The 15,034-nt window shown below is 42.8% G+C and overlaps 1 protein-coding gene across 1 annotated transcript; it reads right to left on the minus strand.

The window, feature by feature from the left end:
• Nucleotides 1-2,349: 2,349 nt before the first annotated feature.
• LOC118412965 (glycine-rich cell wall structural protein 1.0-like) lies at nucleotides 2,350-12,435 on the minus strand. The gene is made up of 5 exons (XM_035816058.1): nucleotides 12,371-12,435; nucleotides 7,005-7,222; nucleotides 5,964-6,167; nucleotides 4,241-4,315; nucleotides 2,350-2,996 (listed from the first exon to the last, which is right to left on the minus strand). Exons 1-5 carry the CDS (start codon nucleotides 12,433-12,435, stop codon nucleotides 2,350-2,352), a joined length of 1,209 nt encoding a protein of 402 aa, XP_035671951.1.
• Between the last annotated feature and the right edge of the window lie 2,599 nt (nucleotides 12,436-15,034).

Genomic DNA, 15,034 nt, shown 5'->3' on the forward strand with positions numbered 1-15,034 from the left:
CAAGAAAAGTGCATAATTCATGATTTCACAAAACACTGCGTTTCTTACAAACCCTTCATTCCCATAAATTGGCAAACATATGCAGTTCACATTGTTCATGAAAAGCTGCGGGCATTCAAGCGGCTTTATCTCCGGCTGTGGACAATAAACTTGCCAGCCAACATTGCGCGTCTGTTCTCATTGTCTATGAATACGGATAAGAATACCCGGTAATGGCAAAAGAGAATAGGAATAAAGTAAACATGGTGTCTGATATTATACATTTATACCTCCGTAAATAGCTTTATCAGGTTGGTAGATCAATTGAACAAAGTCTTCTTCATTAGACAACCTTTTTTTTAATTCTTACGCAAACGTTTCGACGACTGTCGCCTTCATCAGAACATTTTTTTTACGGAAGAATTAAAAGAAGGTTGTCTAATGAAGAATACTTTGTTCAATTATACATACCTTCACGACAGCCTTCAGTATGGCCATTGATATCAGTACAGATTGTACTGCAGAATATTAGAATAAAGGAGAAATTCTTTGTACACAACCAGTGGGTACTTACATAGCTTACGTTTCGATGTCTCTCAGACACCTTCGTCAGAGCTTCTAACTGGAGTTCTGCTTCTCACCGCTATATGTAGCCGATGTAGGTGGCGCTTTTTCGGGAGAATATTAGAAGTAATTGGTTGAGGCTAAGAATACTGAATGTAGTTAATAGGTAACCTACATACAAAGCTTCTTCTTTTAAGCAGCATGCTCTTACAAAGAGATAAGTCGATCAAGGTGAAACATTTAGGTATGAGATACACCAGTATCACGTGCAACAAATACAATTAAACTGACCGATGGTCATTCATACACGATAAAGAATTGAATACAAAATTATTTTCTTTTGACACTGCCAGGCCCGTACGTCTACGTTCCAGTACATTAGAAACCCATACTCGTCTTTGACATTTGTCTGTTGTAAGAAAATCTGCTTCCCATCTTTTTCGGTTTTCTAATCTTCTGCAGATTTCCCGTCCTGCCCATGTCCCCAGTTCCCCTCTATTCGCCCTACGGCACAACTTCTTCTAACTTGTAGCTGTAAATGACCAGAAACCACTTTCAGAACTCAGGACAGGACACCACATTATACCTTGAGTAAGATAACCTTTGATGAGGTGATCAGAAAAAGTGATGCTGCTACCATTTTGCTGTGTAGATGCTGCCACCTGTGTTAGCTATAGCAGGCATCCAGGATCTAAAAATGTATCACGATGGTAAACATGTGTGATATGTGTTTCTGATAACCACAAGCTTTATGGTAAGAAAATCTTCAACCCTTCTTGCAATCAGAAAATCGTCAACGAATTTTTTTGCCATCCTGTCCATGCCCCCAACTCTCCTCTATTCGCTCTACAGAACAACCTCTTCCGGTAGCTGCAAATGACCAGAGTTCGGTATTATGTCTGACAAACACCCTGACTGGACAGGACAACACCAATAGCTTGAGTAAGATAGGTTTTTATGAGGTGATCAGACAAATCTGGCTACCATTTTGCTTTGTGGTTGTTGCTACTTGTATTAGCTGGCATCTGCGATCAAAAAAATGTGTCATGGTGGTAAACGTGTGTGATATGTGTTTCTAATAATCACAAGGGTAAGGAAATTTTCTACCCTTCTTTCAATCAGAAAATCGTCAACAAAATTTCTTTGCCGTCCCTGCCTATGTCCCCAGTTCTCCTCTATTCGCTCTACAGTACATACTCTCTCTGGAGCTGCAAACGACCAGAATCCGGTCTGACAAACATCGCTGTTAGGACTCAGGACAGGACAACTCCTTATACTTTGAGTAATATAATTTTGGATGAAGTTGATCAGGCAAAGACAAAGTGAGACTGCGAATCTGCTGTGTAGATGCTGCTACTGTGTTAGCTGGCATCCGGAATCTAGAAGTGTTATGTGTTACTAATAATTACAAGGGTACGAAAAACATTCTACGATCATTATGATGATTAGAATATCGTCTACAGATTTCCCTGGTGTACATCCTGCTCTTGTCTCTGGTTCTCGATTCACCCTACAGTCCAGCTGTAGATGAGACTAAACCTGGCTACAATTCTGTGCTTTATACGCTGCTATATGCAACGACAGCTCACTTTTGTCCGCGGGGTAACCTTTATCCGTTGTATTCAAGGACATGGTATTTAGGGATATTCAGTCGACTGGCGTGGTTTCTGCAGTACTTTAGAGCTTGAAATGTTCATTAATTCATTCATTGTTGCCTTGCGTCGACTTGATGTCCGTAAATACCTTTCTAATAGAACAACGGGTATAGGTTACCCCACGGATAAAGGTGAATCAGTAGAGTAACACTCACATTTTCGTGATCACCGCGTACCCGGGCCCGTCGTTCACCCCGTCCTGACCGCCGGAGTCGCGGCCGGAGTTAAAGGAGCCTCCCCCTCCCCCACAAGAAGAGCCGTTCTCCCACATCCCCATGGCTCCTCCCGAGTAACCCCCTCCCCCACCCCCTCCGTAATAACCGACCCCTCCCCCGCCAAACCCGCCATCGGAATCTTTGCCAGCCTGTTTCCCACCCACACCACCGTTGACAAAGGCAAATCCGCCCCTAAAACGTCCGCCATGTTTACCAGCATTTCCTCTACTACCGTGTCCACAGACCCCCATCCCGCTGCCACCATTGGAAACGAGCCCCCCTCCCCCACCGCCACCATTCATCCAGCAACCTTCGCCTGGGTCTTTTGCACCGCATCCAGCCCTGCCGCCTGGGTGAGTTTGAAGGCGACCGAAGCCGGCCTGGCCGGATTCACCTGTAGTACCATCACACTCCGCACGGTGTGACTTCAACCCCCAAACCCCAGCTCCTCCTCCTGCCCCTCCAGCTACGATCAGCGGTGAATCGTCAGCCCTGGTGACGAACGTGCCGCCTCCCCCTCCGGCCGACAGATGTCTCCGGGAGCCAAGTCCCTCCTGACCGACCAGGATCTTCAGCACGTCTCCTGGAAGAGAAGAAACAGAAACAGACAGCGTCAGTGGTCGTCAGTTGTAGCTTTAATGGACTAAATCTAAATCTAAGGCCACAACCCGCCGTACGTGCAATTTGTCCGTACTTTTTTAAGCTAAGGGCACAACCCGCCGTACATGCAAATACGTGCTGTCTACGTGCCAAAACTTGGGCAATCTTTTGGGATGCGTAAGTGGTAAGTACCGCCTCCGTACGAACTCGTAGAGAATCCGACGGGTTTGGGAGCACATGCCGTAGAACTTTACGTGCAGGCAAAACATTGTGTGCCATCGGGCTGGGGATTGGAAAACCCCCCCCCACGCCCCTTCCCCCCCCCCCCCCCCCTGTACGTACTTGTACGGGCGACGCGCCTGCCCTGTGCAGCATGAACGTTTTCAGAAATACGTGGCGGACGTGGTCCCACCCAAAAAACGTACGGACAAATTGCACATACGGCGGGTTGTGCCCTTAGCTTAAGAGGGAGGCTACGCTCGCCACGTATTTCTTAAAAGAGGGTCTGCATGGGGGGGGGGGGGGTTCCGACAACGATTTACGCTAAATTCAGAAGAACTCCCTACGTATTACGCTAAATCAAGGAAGGCAATTGCGGTAAATTTGGTTGCCTCGCTACGAATTACGGGAAATAATATAGGCTGCTTACGCCTTACGTAATAGAGCATGAAGACCCTCTGAAAACGTGAAAGTTGTACAAGGCAGGCGCGTCGCCCGTACTGGTTTTGTTTTATGTAAGGCCACACTGACTTAAAGATGATATCTTCTCGAGACCCCAAATCTAATAAATGAATAGATAAATAAATGCGGGAGGCGAAAAATAAAAAATAAATATTATAAAGCAAGAAAAATGCTGTTAAACCACAGGACCACGAAGCTGTTATTACGAATTGAACCACAGAACACAGTTTGTCAAAAGAAACGGCAAGGAGGCGAGGTTTCAGACGATCTAGGCAAGCATGACCTAGTTCTCGTGTTCTCTCGCGAGATCGAGACAAGGCCATTCTCTGTGAGCAAGATGGACTGTGAGCCGTCGAAGCTTTGGAGGTATGTACCTTACCTTTGAAAACAGTTATTGCTTGAAGAAAACTTGGAGTAACTGAAGGAGTCTTTTTTAGGAATAGATAAAAAGCAATGGCGCGCGGATGCCATCCAGAAAATCATGCAAGTCAGTGTGCACGTGACCTAACAGTTCTACTGGACAAAATTAGAAACAGCCCCACGTACCTTCCTGCAGCTGAAACGTCCCACTGACCAGCGCACCCCTGCCCCTGGCGGTACCGGCTTGTCCTGCAGCGGCACCTTTGGGTACAAACATGGAATTGATTCAAATAAATGAAGTTAATTGATAGTTTCCGCCTAGACGTTATAGAACTTAAAAACAATGAGCCTTGCCGAACATACAGTGCAACAAAACTGAAAAATGTTATTGTTATAATATTTCATCAATGAAATGGAACTTTCACACAGTTTCACACGTGTAATGCGAAGGACAGTCATTCCTTATATCATAAATTTCATAAATTATTCTTAAAACCTTTGAACCTCTTGCCTAATTGTGCTGCTTAGCGTTTGTATATATATATATATATATATATATATATATATATATATAGAGAGAGAGAGAGAGAGAGAGAGAGAGAGAGAGATAGATAGATATAGATATACACTCAGCACAAAAAGTTTGGAATATCAACTTCGGTTCATCATATTTATGTTGTTTCAGCATCAATTTTAATATGTTATATATCTATAGAAAGCTTGCATGATTTTCTTTCCAATGGTATCAGACTCATTATCATTGTTAATTCATGGAACATACACTAGGCTTGCTGACGTGAGTGGGTCACGAAAAAAAAGTGCCCAAATTCCCCCGTTTCTGTTCAAAACTGTATCGCCCGGTTCAACCGTTGTTATGGCCGCGGGTGACAATGATTCAATCAATCCTTTTATCACCTAACGTTTGGTATACAGAACATCCAAGTTTCTTTTTAGCATATCTGAGTAATTTTATGAGTGTAAATTCATGGAACGAGCACCAGGTCCGCTTACGTACAGGGGGTACTAAAGATAAAGTGCCAAAATTACCCTACTAAAGTCAATCTCTCCATGCTGCTCATTTTCTTCCGTCAGTATTGACTTGTGAATGAAGGCAAGTTGAATAAACAGGACATGTCAATCAAAGCTACTATTAATCTTTATTCAAGCAAAAAATCTGAACCATGGCAAAAGGTGATCAATCGAGTGCTAGCCATAAGCCGTAGGAAGGCTATTCCACCCTAAGACTGTGCTTCAGCATCCAATCGTCCTTGCTCTGTGTGGACTGGTGTTGTAATCTTGCAGAATGGCATTTGGTCCAATATTGAAGAGGTAGAATGTTGCTACTGGATGGAGCATGGTGTCCCTATATGTCACCACATTAATTTGCCTGGAATGATGACGAGTCTTGTTTACCCTATGGTGGTTATACCACCCCACACCATGAGGCTGCCTCCACCACCAAATGCCGAATTTTACTCTTGCCTTGTCAGCGTGCGGTCTTCCTTGCCGCATCCGCGCTTTGATTCTGCCATCCAACTATCGAAAGGGCAGATGAACTCTACTCAAGTGCACTAAAACCTTGTATGTTCCGTATACAAAATGTGAGGTGAAAAGAGGATTGATTGAACCAGTGACACACGCGCCAATATCAACAGGACGATGCAGTGTTGAACAGAAGTAGGGGAATTTGGGCACTTTTTTTTTCGTGACCCACTCACGTAAGCAGGCCTTTTGCTCGTTTCATGTGTTAACAATCATAATAAGTTTGATACCATAGGAAAGAAAATCACACAAGCTTTCTATTGATATATAATACATTGAAATTGATGCATAAATAACAGAAATATGATATACCAAAGTTGATATTCCAAACTCGGCAGTTAATATCGTATGAAGGATGAAAACACACCAGCAACTTCAATGCTGTAGTTCCCAGTCTCAGGCACGGTGAAGAGCTGGATACCGTTCTGTAAGGTCACCAGTTTCTCGTGGTCCTGTCCGCGGTAGTGGTCACCCAGGCTGGTCGGGCCTGCACGGCCGGTGGCGCCGAGGGTGGTGAACGTGGCGGTTTGAAAGCCCAAGCCTGGGATTCTATCACTGACGCCTGTGTTATCTAGAAGCAAGACATTGTATGGGTTAGCACTTAAGCAGCTCTGTCTTTACCCTGGGAAACCAGCTCGAGAAGCTTCGCAAATAAGAGTTACCGATCCCCTGCCTGAACGCGCGCCCTCCCGCCTCTATGCACCCGCCCCACTACCAGCTGGCCCCACTTACGCCGGTCTCCAAAGAGGCAAATGATAGTTGGGGCCAGCTGTTTCGTGGGCCGGCGGGTGTTAGGCGGCGGGTGTTCCGTGCGCGCGTGTTGTAGGGATCGGTAAACTTTGCGTGCCTCGTTAGGAGTCTGCGTTTTCCCAGGGTACTCTGTCTTTAGAACTGTTGGTGTCTCGACCGCCATGAAAAATATTAAACGAAAGTTGGTGTCTGTACCTCCGATGAAAAATGAAAATGAAAATGTCCTTTGTGTTTCTGCCCTCCTCTCTCTCTCTCTCTCTCTCTCTCTCTCTCTCTCTCTCTCTCTCTCTCTCTCTCTCTCTCTCTCTCTCTCTCTCTCTCTCTCTCTCTCTCTCTCTCTCTCTGCCTTGTTTCATCATTCCAGAGCTTTCATCAGATCATTCGTATAAGACTCAACTTTCAGTCTTTGATTTTTGCAAAGAATAAGAAGTGGAGAGTACAGATTAGATAGAGAACTAACCTACTGAATAAATTTAGACGCAGGCCAAATAGACCGTATAATACTGTCAGTCTTCGATTACAAAAATTACTACACTAGAAACAAACTTAGACCTAGAGATACAACCTAACTAACTTTAAGACAGACAGACAGTCAAACAAACAAACAGACTGAAAGAAATACCTCCGTCATTACGGAGGTAAAAAAAAAGCAAAATACCTTTCTCACAGATAACTTTATGAAGACGTTGGCAGGGCGTGTCTTTCCATGTTTTAAGCCATGCAGCACTCTTCATGCGGACACAGTCCGCATCATCACCAGGCTCGTTGTTGGGCTCGCCCCACCACCAATCGCTGAACCCTCCCAGTTCCTCCCCATCCTCCCACACGAAGGTTCCCTCTTTCTTCACGTCCGTCAGTCCGATCCAAACGGTGGGCCTGCCAAAGGGTACAAGCAGATCTACAAGCAGGCTGTTGGTGTCGCGGTCTTTCGGGAGAGCCAACTGAGCGTTGTGACTGGCACAGAAAGCCCTGGCTCCTCGGTATGATACTTCTTGGTCGAAAAATCGAAAGCATCTGGAGCCTTTCCTTGACCAGCTTTCCCCGCAGGTGTTTGGACTTGCTGTGGGAAATGATGAAGCTGTTATCAGTCATTTTTCTAGCGATCGAAATCCGCAAATAATTTCATCAGATTATCAAGACTGATCAAGATCAAAAGATCAAAGATCAAAAAGTTAGAACAGCCCACATTATGGACGAAGACGATCTGTCACCTTTGTCAGGGAATAATGACCAGTGCTTAACAATATCTACATACTGAAGTATGTGACCGTACGTTTTGGTAGATCCTGGCTTTAGATCTGCCCTGAGGAAGGCGACACATGTTAACTGAAGCCACGGCTGATATATCTTTCTGATGTGGCTAAAGAATTTGGTGGCCAAAAGCTAAAAAGCATGTTTTATGTAGTTAACCAGTAGCAGGCCCATACCAGCAGCTTCATTTTTGTGGTTGGTGATTTTGGGGTTGGTGGTAGTGTGTCCTACAACGGTGTGAAGAGTTATCAGCTGCGGATCTCCGAGGCCATGTCGGCGTTGTGAGTGGTCGCCAGGACTGGTCGTGGCACCGGTGGGTATGACAGCAGTAGTCACCGATGCGATATCTGGTAAGAGGGGGAAAGGCCTCAATAAACAAAGCATTTTCATACTAGTAAGATACACGTTTAATAATTAGGGGGTAATGACCCGCCCCGAGGTATGGCATCATTTCCGTGTCAAAATTTCGTACTGAAAAAGGTACCTTAAAGAAGCGAAAATAGACGTAAATACGTCTACGCTGCTTTGAACAAAACGTCGTTTTGGTAGGCATGAAGGGGCTTTTTCAACGATGCCCATACGTCCCCTTTACACAGATTTATAATTTCCGTGTCAAAATAACGTTTTCTAAAAGGGTACCTTAAACAAGCGAAAATACGTGTACGATGGTTCAAGAGGGACGTTACGATATCGCGTGCTACGATCTCCTGCAATATCGCATATCATAGCAACATTGAACAAAATATGTTCTATATATTCTACTATGGCAATATATTTGTTTCAAAAATACGGGAGCTATATACGTGACATTTTCCTAAATTCACGTCAAATGGGACGTAAAATATGTGACGTCCGACCTATTACAAACACGTCACAGGCTACGTGCAAGATACGTGACGTCTCTTTATCAATAACTTAGTTAACGATTTAGTGACTGATGATTGATCCGTGTTTAATTCACGTCACGTGTGACACAAAGTATGTGACGTCTTTATTTTACAGATGTCACACGTCACGTCCGACATACCAAAAACATAAGGTACGTGACGTCTTTTACAGATGCCGCACGTCACACCATACCAAAACACGTCACATGCTCCTTAACGTGTGGCATAAGGTACGTGACCTCCTTTACAGATGTCACACGTCACATGGTCCTGTGTTTAATTCAAAGGCACGTGACGTCTTTTACGTGTACCTGTGACCTTAAATACGCCACGTCCGGCATACCTCAAACATGTTACACTTCTAGTCCAATTCATCCGCCTGTTCGTAGCCACCGACTCAGCCGCGGATTCGTGATTAGACAGAACATAGCTACTCATTCAGATACTGATTCGACAAAATACGTAAATTTCCTAAATTCGCCCCCAAAACGCCGATGCATGTCAGATATTGTTTCAAATGGTCTGTAACAACTCTTCAAATGGGAATTCAAATATGGATGATATTAGGAGGTAATATTTCAACGATAGAGTGCACTATTAGCTATTAGCAAACGAAACCTAGGAACAATATCATGAACTACGGCCAAATCACTAGCAGAAAAGCAAGTCAGGTCTTGCAAAATCCTACATTTTCAGAAAACCAATAAAATTTTACCGGATTTAATTAACGAGCCACAGCGGGCCTAATTGATGATTAGAAATTGGCTGCTAAACAGGACAACAGTGCAAAAGTAGCTTACCCGATATCCGACATTAGGATTTGATATATCAGTTTTAATGACTGCTAGAGACGTAAACAATAATTTCAGCAGTCAAATGGCTTTCCACTTCCCGTCGATAGATTCTACCATGAAATTCAAGTGATTAAAGTGACGCGCAAATTTAACAGACATCGATCATAGCATTATGACCTCCGTTGCCATAAAGTTGACATATGATATGCGGTCGGGAGAAAGACGAAGCGGGTTTTCCATTCTATTGACCCATTTAAACGATAAACTAGCGCAACTTTCATTTAAGTGCTTTGTTAAAATCATGTAGTCTCTACCAGACTCCAGCCTGGCCGAATAGTATTGATGATAGGGGGCATTGGACTGTGACCAAAGATGACCTCAGTGGTAGCATCCCTGGTCAATCAGAATTTCATGCTTGTCAAGAGGATTTTCACAGTGTTAGGGCGTCCAGGTCACAAGGCTTCTCAGGCAAAGCATCTGGCAAACAGCTGTGTCCTTAAATATAGGTCAAAATGAGATGCATCTGTATATAGAAAACACTGTTTATTTCTGTTAATTGGATAACTTTCCCTAAGTAATTATATGAAATAGATGTTGATAATCAACCAAAGTACCTAGCTACCAAAAACAAAAAATATCCATCAATCTCCTCTGCAGTTATCCTTCTTAAAAGCTACAAACTATAAGACCCACTGCAGTTCCAAACAAGCTGCTAGGGGGCCCAAAATTAGACCATTGACTCCTAGTACCAACAGCTATCCACCATTAGAAAATCATGAACCTGGCACTTCTGGAAAATTTAGGCGCAAACTTTGATGCTCACTTGCAGTACCAAAACAAGTTGCCAGGAGGCCCATTATCGAACTTGACCTTCCTTTCTGTGTCCCCTACCTATCAACCAAATATCATTAGCATCCATCAAGAACATCTCGAGTTATCTTGCATACAGACAAACGCACTTACATACAAAGCCAGCTACAGCACCATAGGTAAAAGGTAGCTCAACCATTCTTGCACATGACAATCCTTTCCACAACCGCTAAACACATGCCAAATATCGTGGAAATCGCCCAGCTACATTTTGACTTATGCTTCCCGAAAAAACACCCAAAAAAATACCAAGCTCGCTAATGTACCGTAGGAAAACGCCAGGTAACCCATTTTCGAACTAGGCATGCCTTTCAACAACCGCTACACACCTGCAAAAAAAAAAGTTCCATCCACAATTTCTCGAGTTATATCCTGTTGACCTACATACAGACCCAAGTCAGGCAAAAACATAATCTTCTTGGCGAAGCTAACAATAAACTGAGCATACAAATTAACAACTTCGACCAAACAATAGTTCGTACGCTACGTTCCACAATTGGTAAATTTAACAGACATCATGGCGTTATGATGTAAGGGTGCCGTAGGTTGACGTGCGGTCAGAAGGACGTCATGGCGGGTTTTCCACTCCATTGACCCAATTGAAAGTTTCATAGACAAGAAATTAAACATACAGCTTCGATCAAATTCTTTCCGTTTACACCGGAGTTTCTATGCTACGTACTCCAAGCCAGAAATTTAACAGACAGCAAGGCATTATGACGTCCGGGTGCCGTAAAGTTGACATATGCGGTCGGAAAAAAAAAACTCGTAGCGATGATGGCCACTTCATAAGCAGGAGAGAATCAAGGAGAGGAGTGACGTTTCATTTGAAACCTTCTGGAGGGCACAAAAGCATCAATGCCAGCCTGTAACAGAGATGCAACCTCTTCAGCACATTCGTCAGCCCTATTTGCGACTACACTTTGCCAGGGAGCGTCTCTGAGCAAGTCACGAAAACTATCCCAGTCTGCCTTGACCTTGTTATAACTGTAGAGTGTCCTGTGTAAGGGTGATTCAAGTGCATCCTTACAGTTCAGGGAAATCTCAGCTGATACTACTACGTGATCCGACTAACCAAGGTGGGTGGAGGTGGCTGCTGTGTGATTTGGCAAAAGCTTTGGTTAGAAGCTAAGAATAAGTCTATTATAGACTGTCCTGTAACCTGGTCAGAATAGCGGGTGTCGCCAAGTTTGGTAAGTTGAACACCACCACGAGTAAGACAGTCCCGACGTTTGTATCATCAGCCTCGTATACGACTGAAAATGGCCGTTTTTTTACGCTTTACTTTTGTTGCTTATTCTAATAAAACCAGAAAGGATTGCTGACTGTCATTGTAACCTACATTGCTTAGCAAAACATTGGTATAGTACAAAAATTACTGTAACAAACGTTACCATTGTTCGATGCTTTCTACGTTATCTATTTGACCTGCTATTGGTGTGAAAAAAGTTGCCTACTTTTTATTGATGGTTTATTATTCATACATATACATACATATACATACATACATACATGGACATACTAAAACAACGTTGCAGCCTGTTATACTTTGCAGTAAAACTGGCTGAACTGAATTAGTTTTAGTCGTAAAATAAAAACCTTAATATATACAACATAACATACTTATCAATCATCGATACACACCAAGGCTAACATTAGCAGTAATCAACGTTACCATGTAGTAATAATGTGACATTATAAACAGGCTATTAATCAGTATTTAAGAGTGTCGACAAGTATGGAATAGCACTGTTTTTGTACCTATCATATTTGGCAAAAGGTATGCTAAGCTCGAGCCCTCGTTTCAAACCTCTGTTGTGAACTTCATTACGTGTAGCAGGCAACCAGCTTCGAAAAGTGGGTGAATTAAACATGGATTTCGCAAACTTAAGACATATAAATTCTCTTCTTGCTTTTAAAGTGCAAATATCTAGCCTACATAGAGCTTTGGCATTCTAGATGTCGCTATGTATATGCACGTCCCCTTATAACTAAATGATATAATGAAAACAGCATCTTTTCGATGGAAAAAAGCCCAAAATGATACATAACCAATGAGTTTTAAAAATACCTTTTCACTTTTGTTTATCGTTAATAAAGTGAATTTCCTAGACAATCAGGTAGGTATGACAAAAATGAGCTTATTTATTTTTCGAACCTAAAATAGCTATTGGAAACATTTCAATGAGAATGAGCCGTTATAATTAACGTGTTGTACTTACCTTGTGAGGGTGTCAGATATATTTCCCCTCCATCGGGCCTGCAGGAACCACACCATCCACCACATCGGGCAGAGGCAACCTGAAAAAATGAAAAACATTTCAATCAACATATCAAAGAGTATATAAACGAAATATTTTTGTAGTTGATGATATTTAAAGATGTTGATTTTTCTTGTTAATGATATTTAAAGATCTTGGAGTTGGGGATGGGTTATACCGTGGATCCAGTATTGAGTTTTAAGTGAAAGATTTTGCTGCATAGATGCGCGTTAAACCATTAACCCTATCTAGACGGGGGGGGGGGGTAAAAGTGTCCGCGCCAACTTTGACGTCATATAACTGCCGAACGACGTGTGCTAGAACTACAAAACTTGGTGATTTTTCCTAAAATAATGTTGGCAACAATTTTGTAAAAAATTTAGTTTGTGATTTTTCGTGTTGCCATGGCAACGGGTTTCTGACAAGCATATTTTACAAAATTTACTAATTTCAGTTTGAATTATGAGATTTCATGGTTTCATTGCTAGACCAAACTTATTTATCTATATCATTAACATCCTGTGTAATTCTAAGTTACGTTTCTAATTAAATATTCATAATTTATGCTAATTCGATGACGTCATGGGTCAAAACCCAAGATGGCGGACAATGTAATTTTTAACGATGAATACATGCTATTTTACACGTGACAAATACCGTCAAAATCTTTTATTTTCTTACAAAACACAATCACTTGAACCTTTTTAGTCCACTTCTATTGGGTTTGGGGTTATATGTGGAAAAATCGTATTTTAGAAAATTCAAGCTTGTCGATCCAAGATGGCGGACAAATGACGGACAAATGGCGGACAAATGACGTCATTTTCTGACGTCATATAGGCGTCAGTTTCGTCGTCATTGGCAACAAAAGACTTGGCAGACTTAGACACCAATAAGATACCCTTTATAGTTGGTTTTGGTTATTGGTTATTGGGTGGGCCGACTACTCACTCTTTGCAGCCAGGGTCTGAATTGCGAGGAGCTTACAATGACGAGGCTAAATCGCAAGGGTCTGGAGCGAGCTGCCATTCGGCGCCACTCAGGTGACCTTAAAACACGGGACCTCCATTTAACGTCCTATCCGAGGGACGGCCCTAGCCGAAGCTAGGTACTCATATTCACCTGAGTAAAATGAGGAAAGTCGTGTAAAGTGCCTTTCCCAAGGACACAAGATCGGTGACACGCAGCCGGATTCGAACTCGCGACCTCTCTGTCACGGGCAGAACACACCGCTACGCGGTCCCACACAATATAGTCATCGTTTTGTTAAGTAACTTTAAGTATAGCGGAAATTTCATATTTAGACGGTTTTAGCCCAAAATATGACATTATGACGTCATAATTACGTCATATTACGTCATAACGATACAAAAATTACAGAAAATATAAAACTTTATAAGTACATCACTCCCTCTAAATTTGGTGATCGTAACCCAAGCGGTTTTGAAATTACGAAGGAAAAGAGCCCCCCCCCCCCCCCCCGGCCCCAGGAATAAAAAAAAGCCCGGTCTAGATAGGGTTAAGTCATTACCGAACAGTAAGTTATAGACAGGCAACAAACCTTTCTGTCCTCCGAGAGAAACATGTCGTTGATGGTCAGATCTGCTGGGTAGCTGACACCCATGACCCAGTGGACTTCTGGTGCCAGCGCAAGTCCCGTCCCAGTCAGATCCACTTTGAACGTTCCCTTAGCACACCCCTGTTTCGCTGAATAACAGTCGCCTGCATGCCCGTAAGCAACATCATTTGGCCCTGTTGTCATTAGAAAATATATGTCACCTACAATTACTTCCTTGGCAAAAGTTGAGCAAGTCAAGCTAAAAAGTATCTATCATGATGGTGCAAATTGTTTGAGCAACAAACTGTTGACCAATTACATCAAACATCCTGCACAATCAACAAGAAAAAGAAATTATTTTTTTCTCAGACTTGATGGCGTATTGACTTGAGGCATTCTTACGAGTCAGTCATCCATGGGTCATTAACATTTGTGGCTGTCCATTATTAACATTTAGCACTACTATTGTAAGGTAAGAACACGTTGAAATACCAGTGGTTTGAGCAAAGGTGTAGTCATCTCCAATAACTTCGATCCTGGATGTATTAAACTGGATTCTGAGCTTGCTGAACTTCGTGGTCCCTCGTCTGTCGTATGGGTGCTGAAGACAATATAAAAGAAATCTTCATTGACACGACAAAAGTACAGCGACTTACGTAAATATATCATCACAATGACGCTGGCCTTACACGTGTGTACCTTTAAATTAAAATCACTAAGACTAATTTGTTGTACAAATATATTAATAGCAATTTAGCTTATCCTTCAACTAAACGTGGTCACTGTTGTGAACAGCTATCTTTGCTACCAATAGTTTCACCTACCTGTAATGAACCGGTGCATTGCGAGTGCCATGCGTCGACCAGTTGGTCAGCAAAGATAATGGCATAGTTCTCATCAGGACCGGATGGTAGGGTTAGGAACTCTTTGGGTTCCGCAGATGCCATGTCATGGCAATAGACGCGGAGGGATACATCACTGTCCGTTGAAAAGGGGTAAAGTATGTACTCGCCGTCGTTGGCATTGGAGCGTAGAGATTTAGCTTCAGCGCACGATGTGGGCTTGTG

This window comes from Branchiostoma floridae, chromosome 4 (genome assembly GCF_000003815.2).
Source record: "Branchiostoma floridae strain S238N-H82 chromosome 4, Bfl_VNyyK, whole genome shotgun sequence".
NCBI lineage: Eukaryota > Metazoa > Chordata > Leptocardii > Amphioxiformes > Branchiostomatidae > Branchiostoma > Branchiostoma floridae.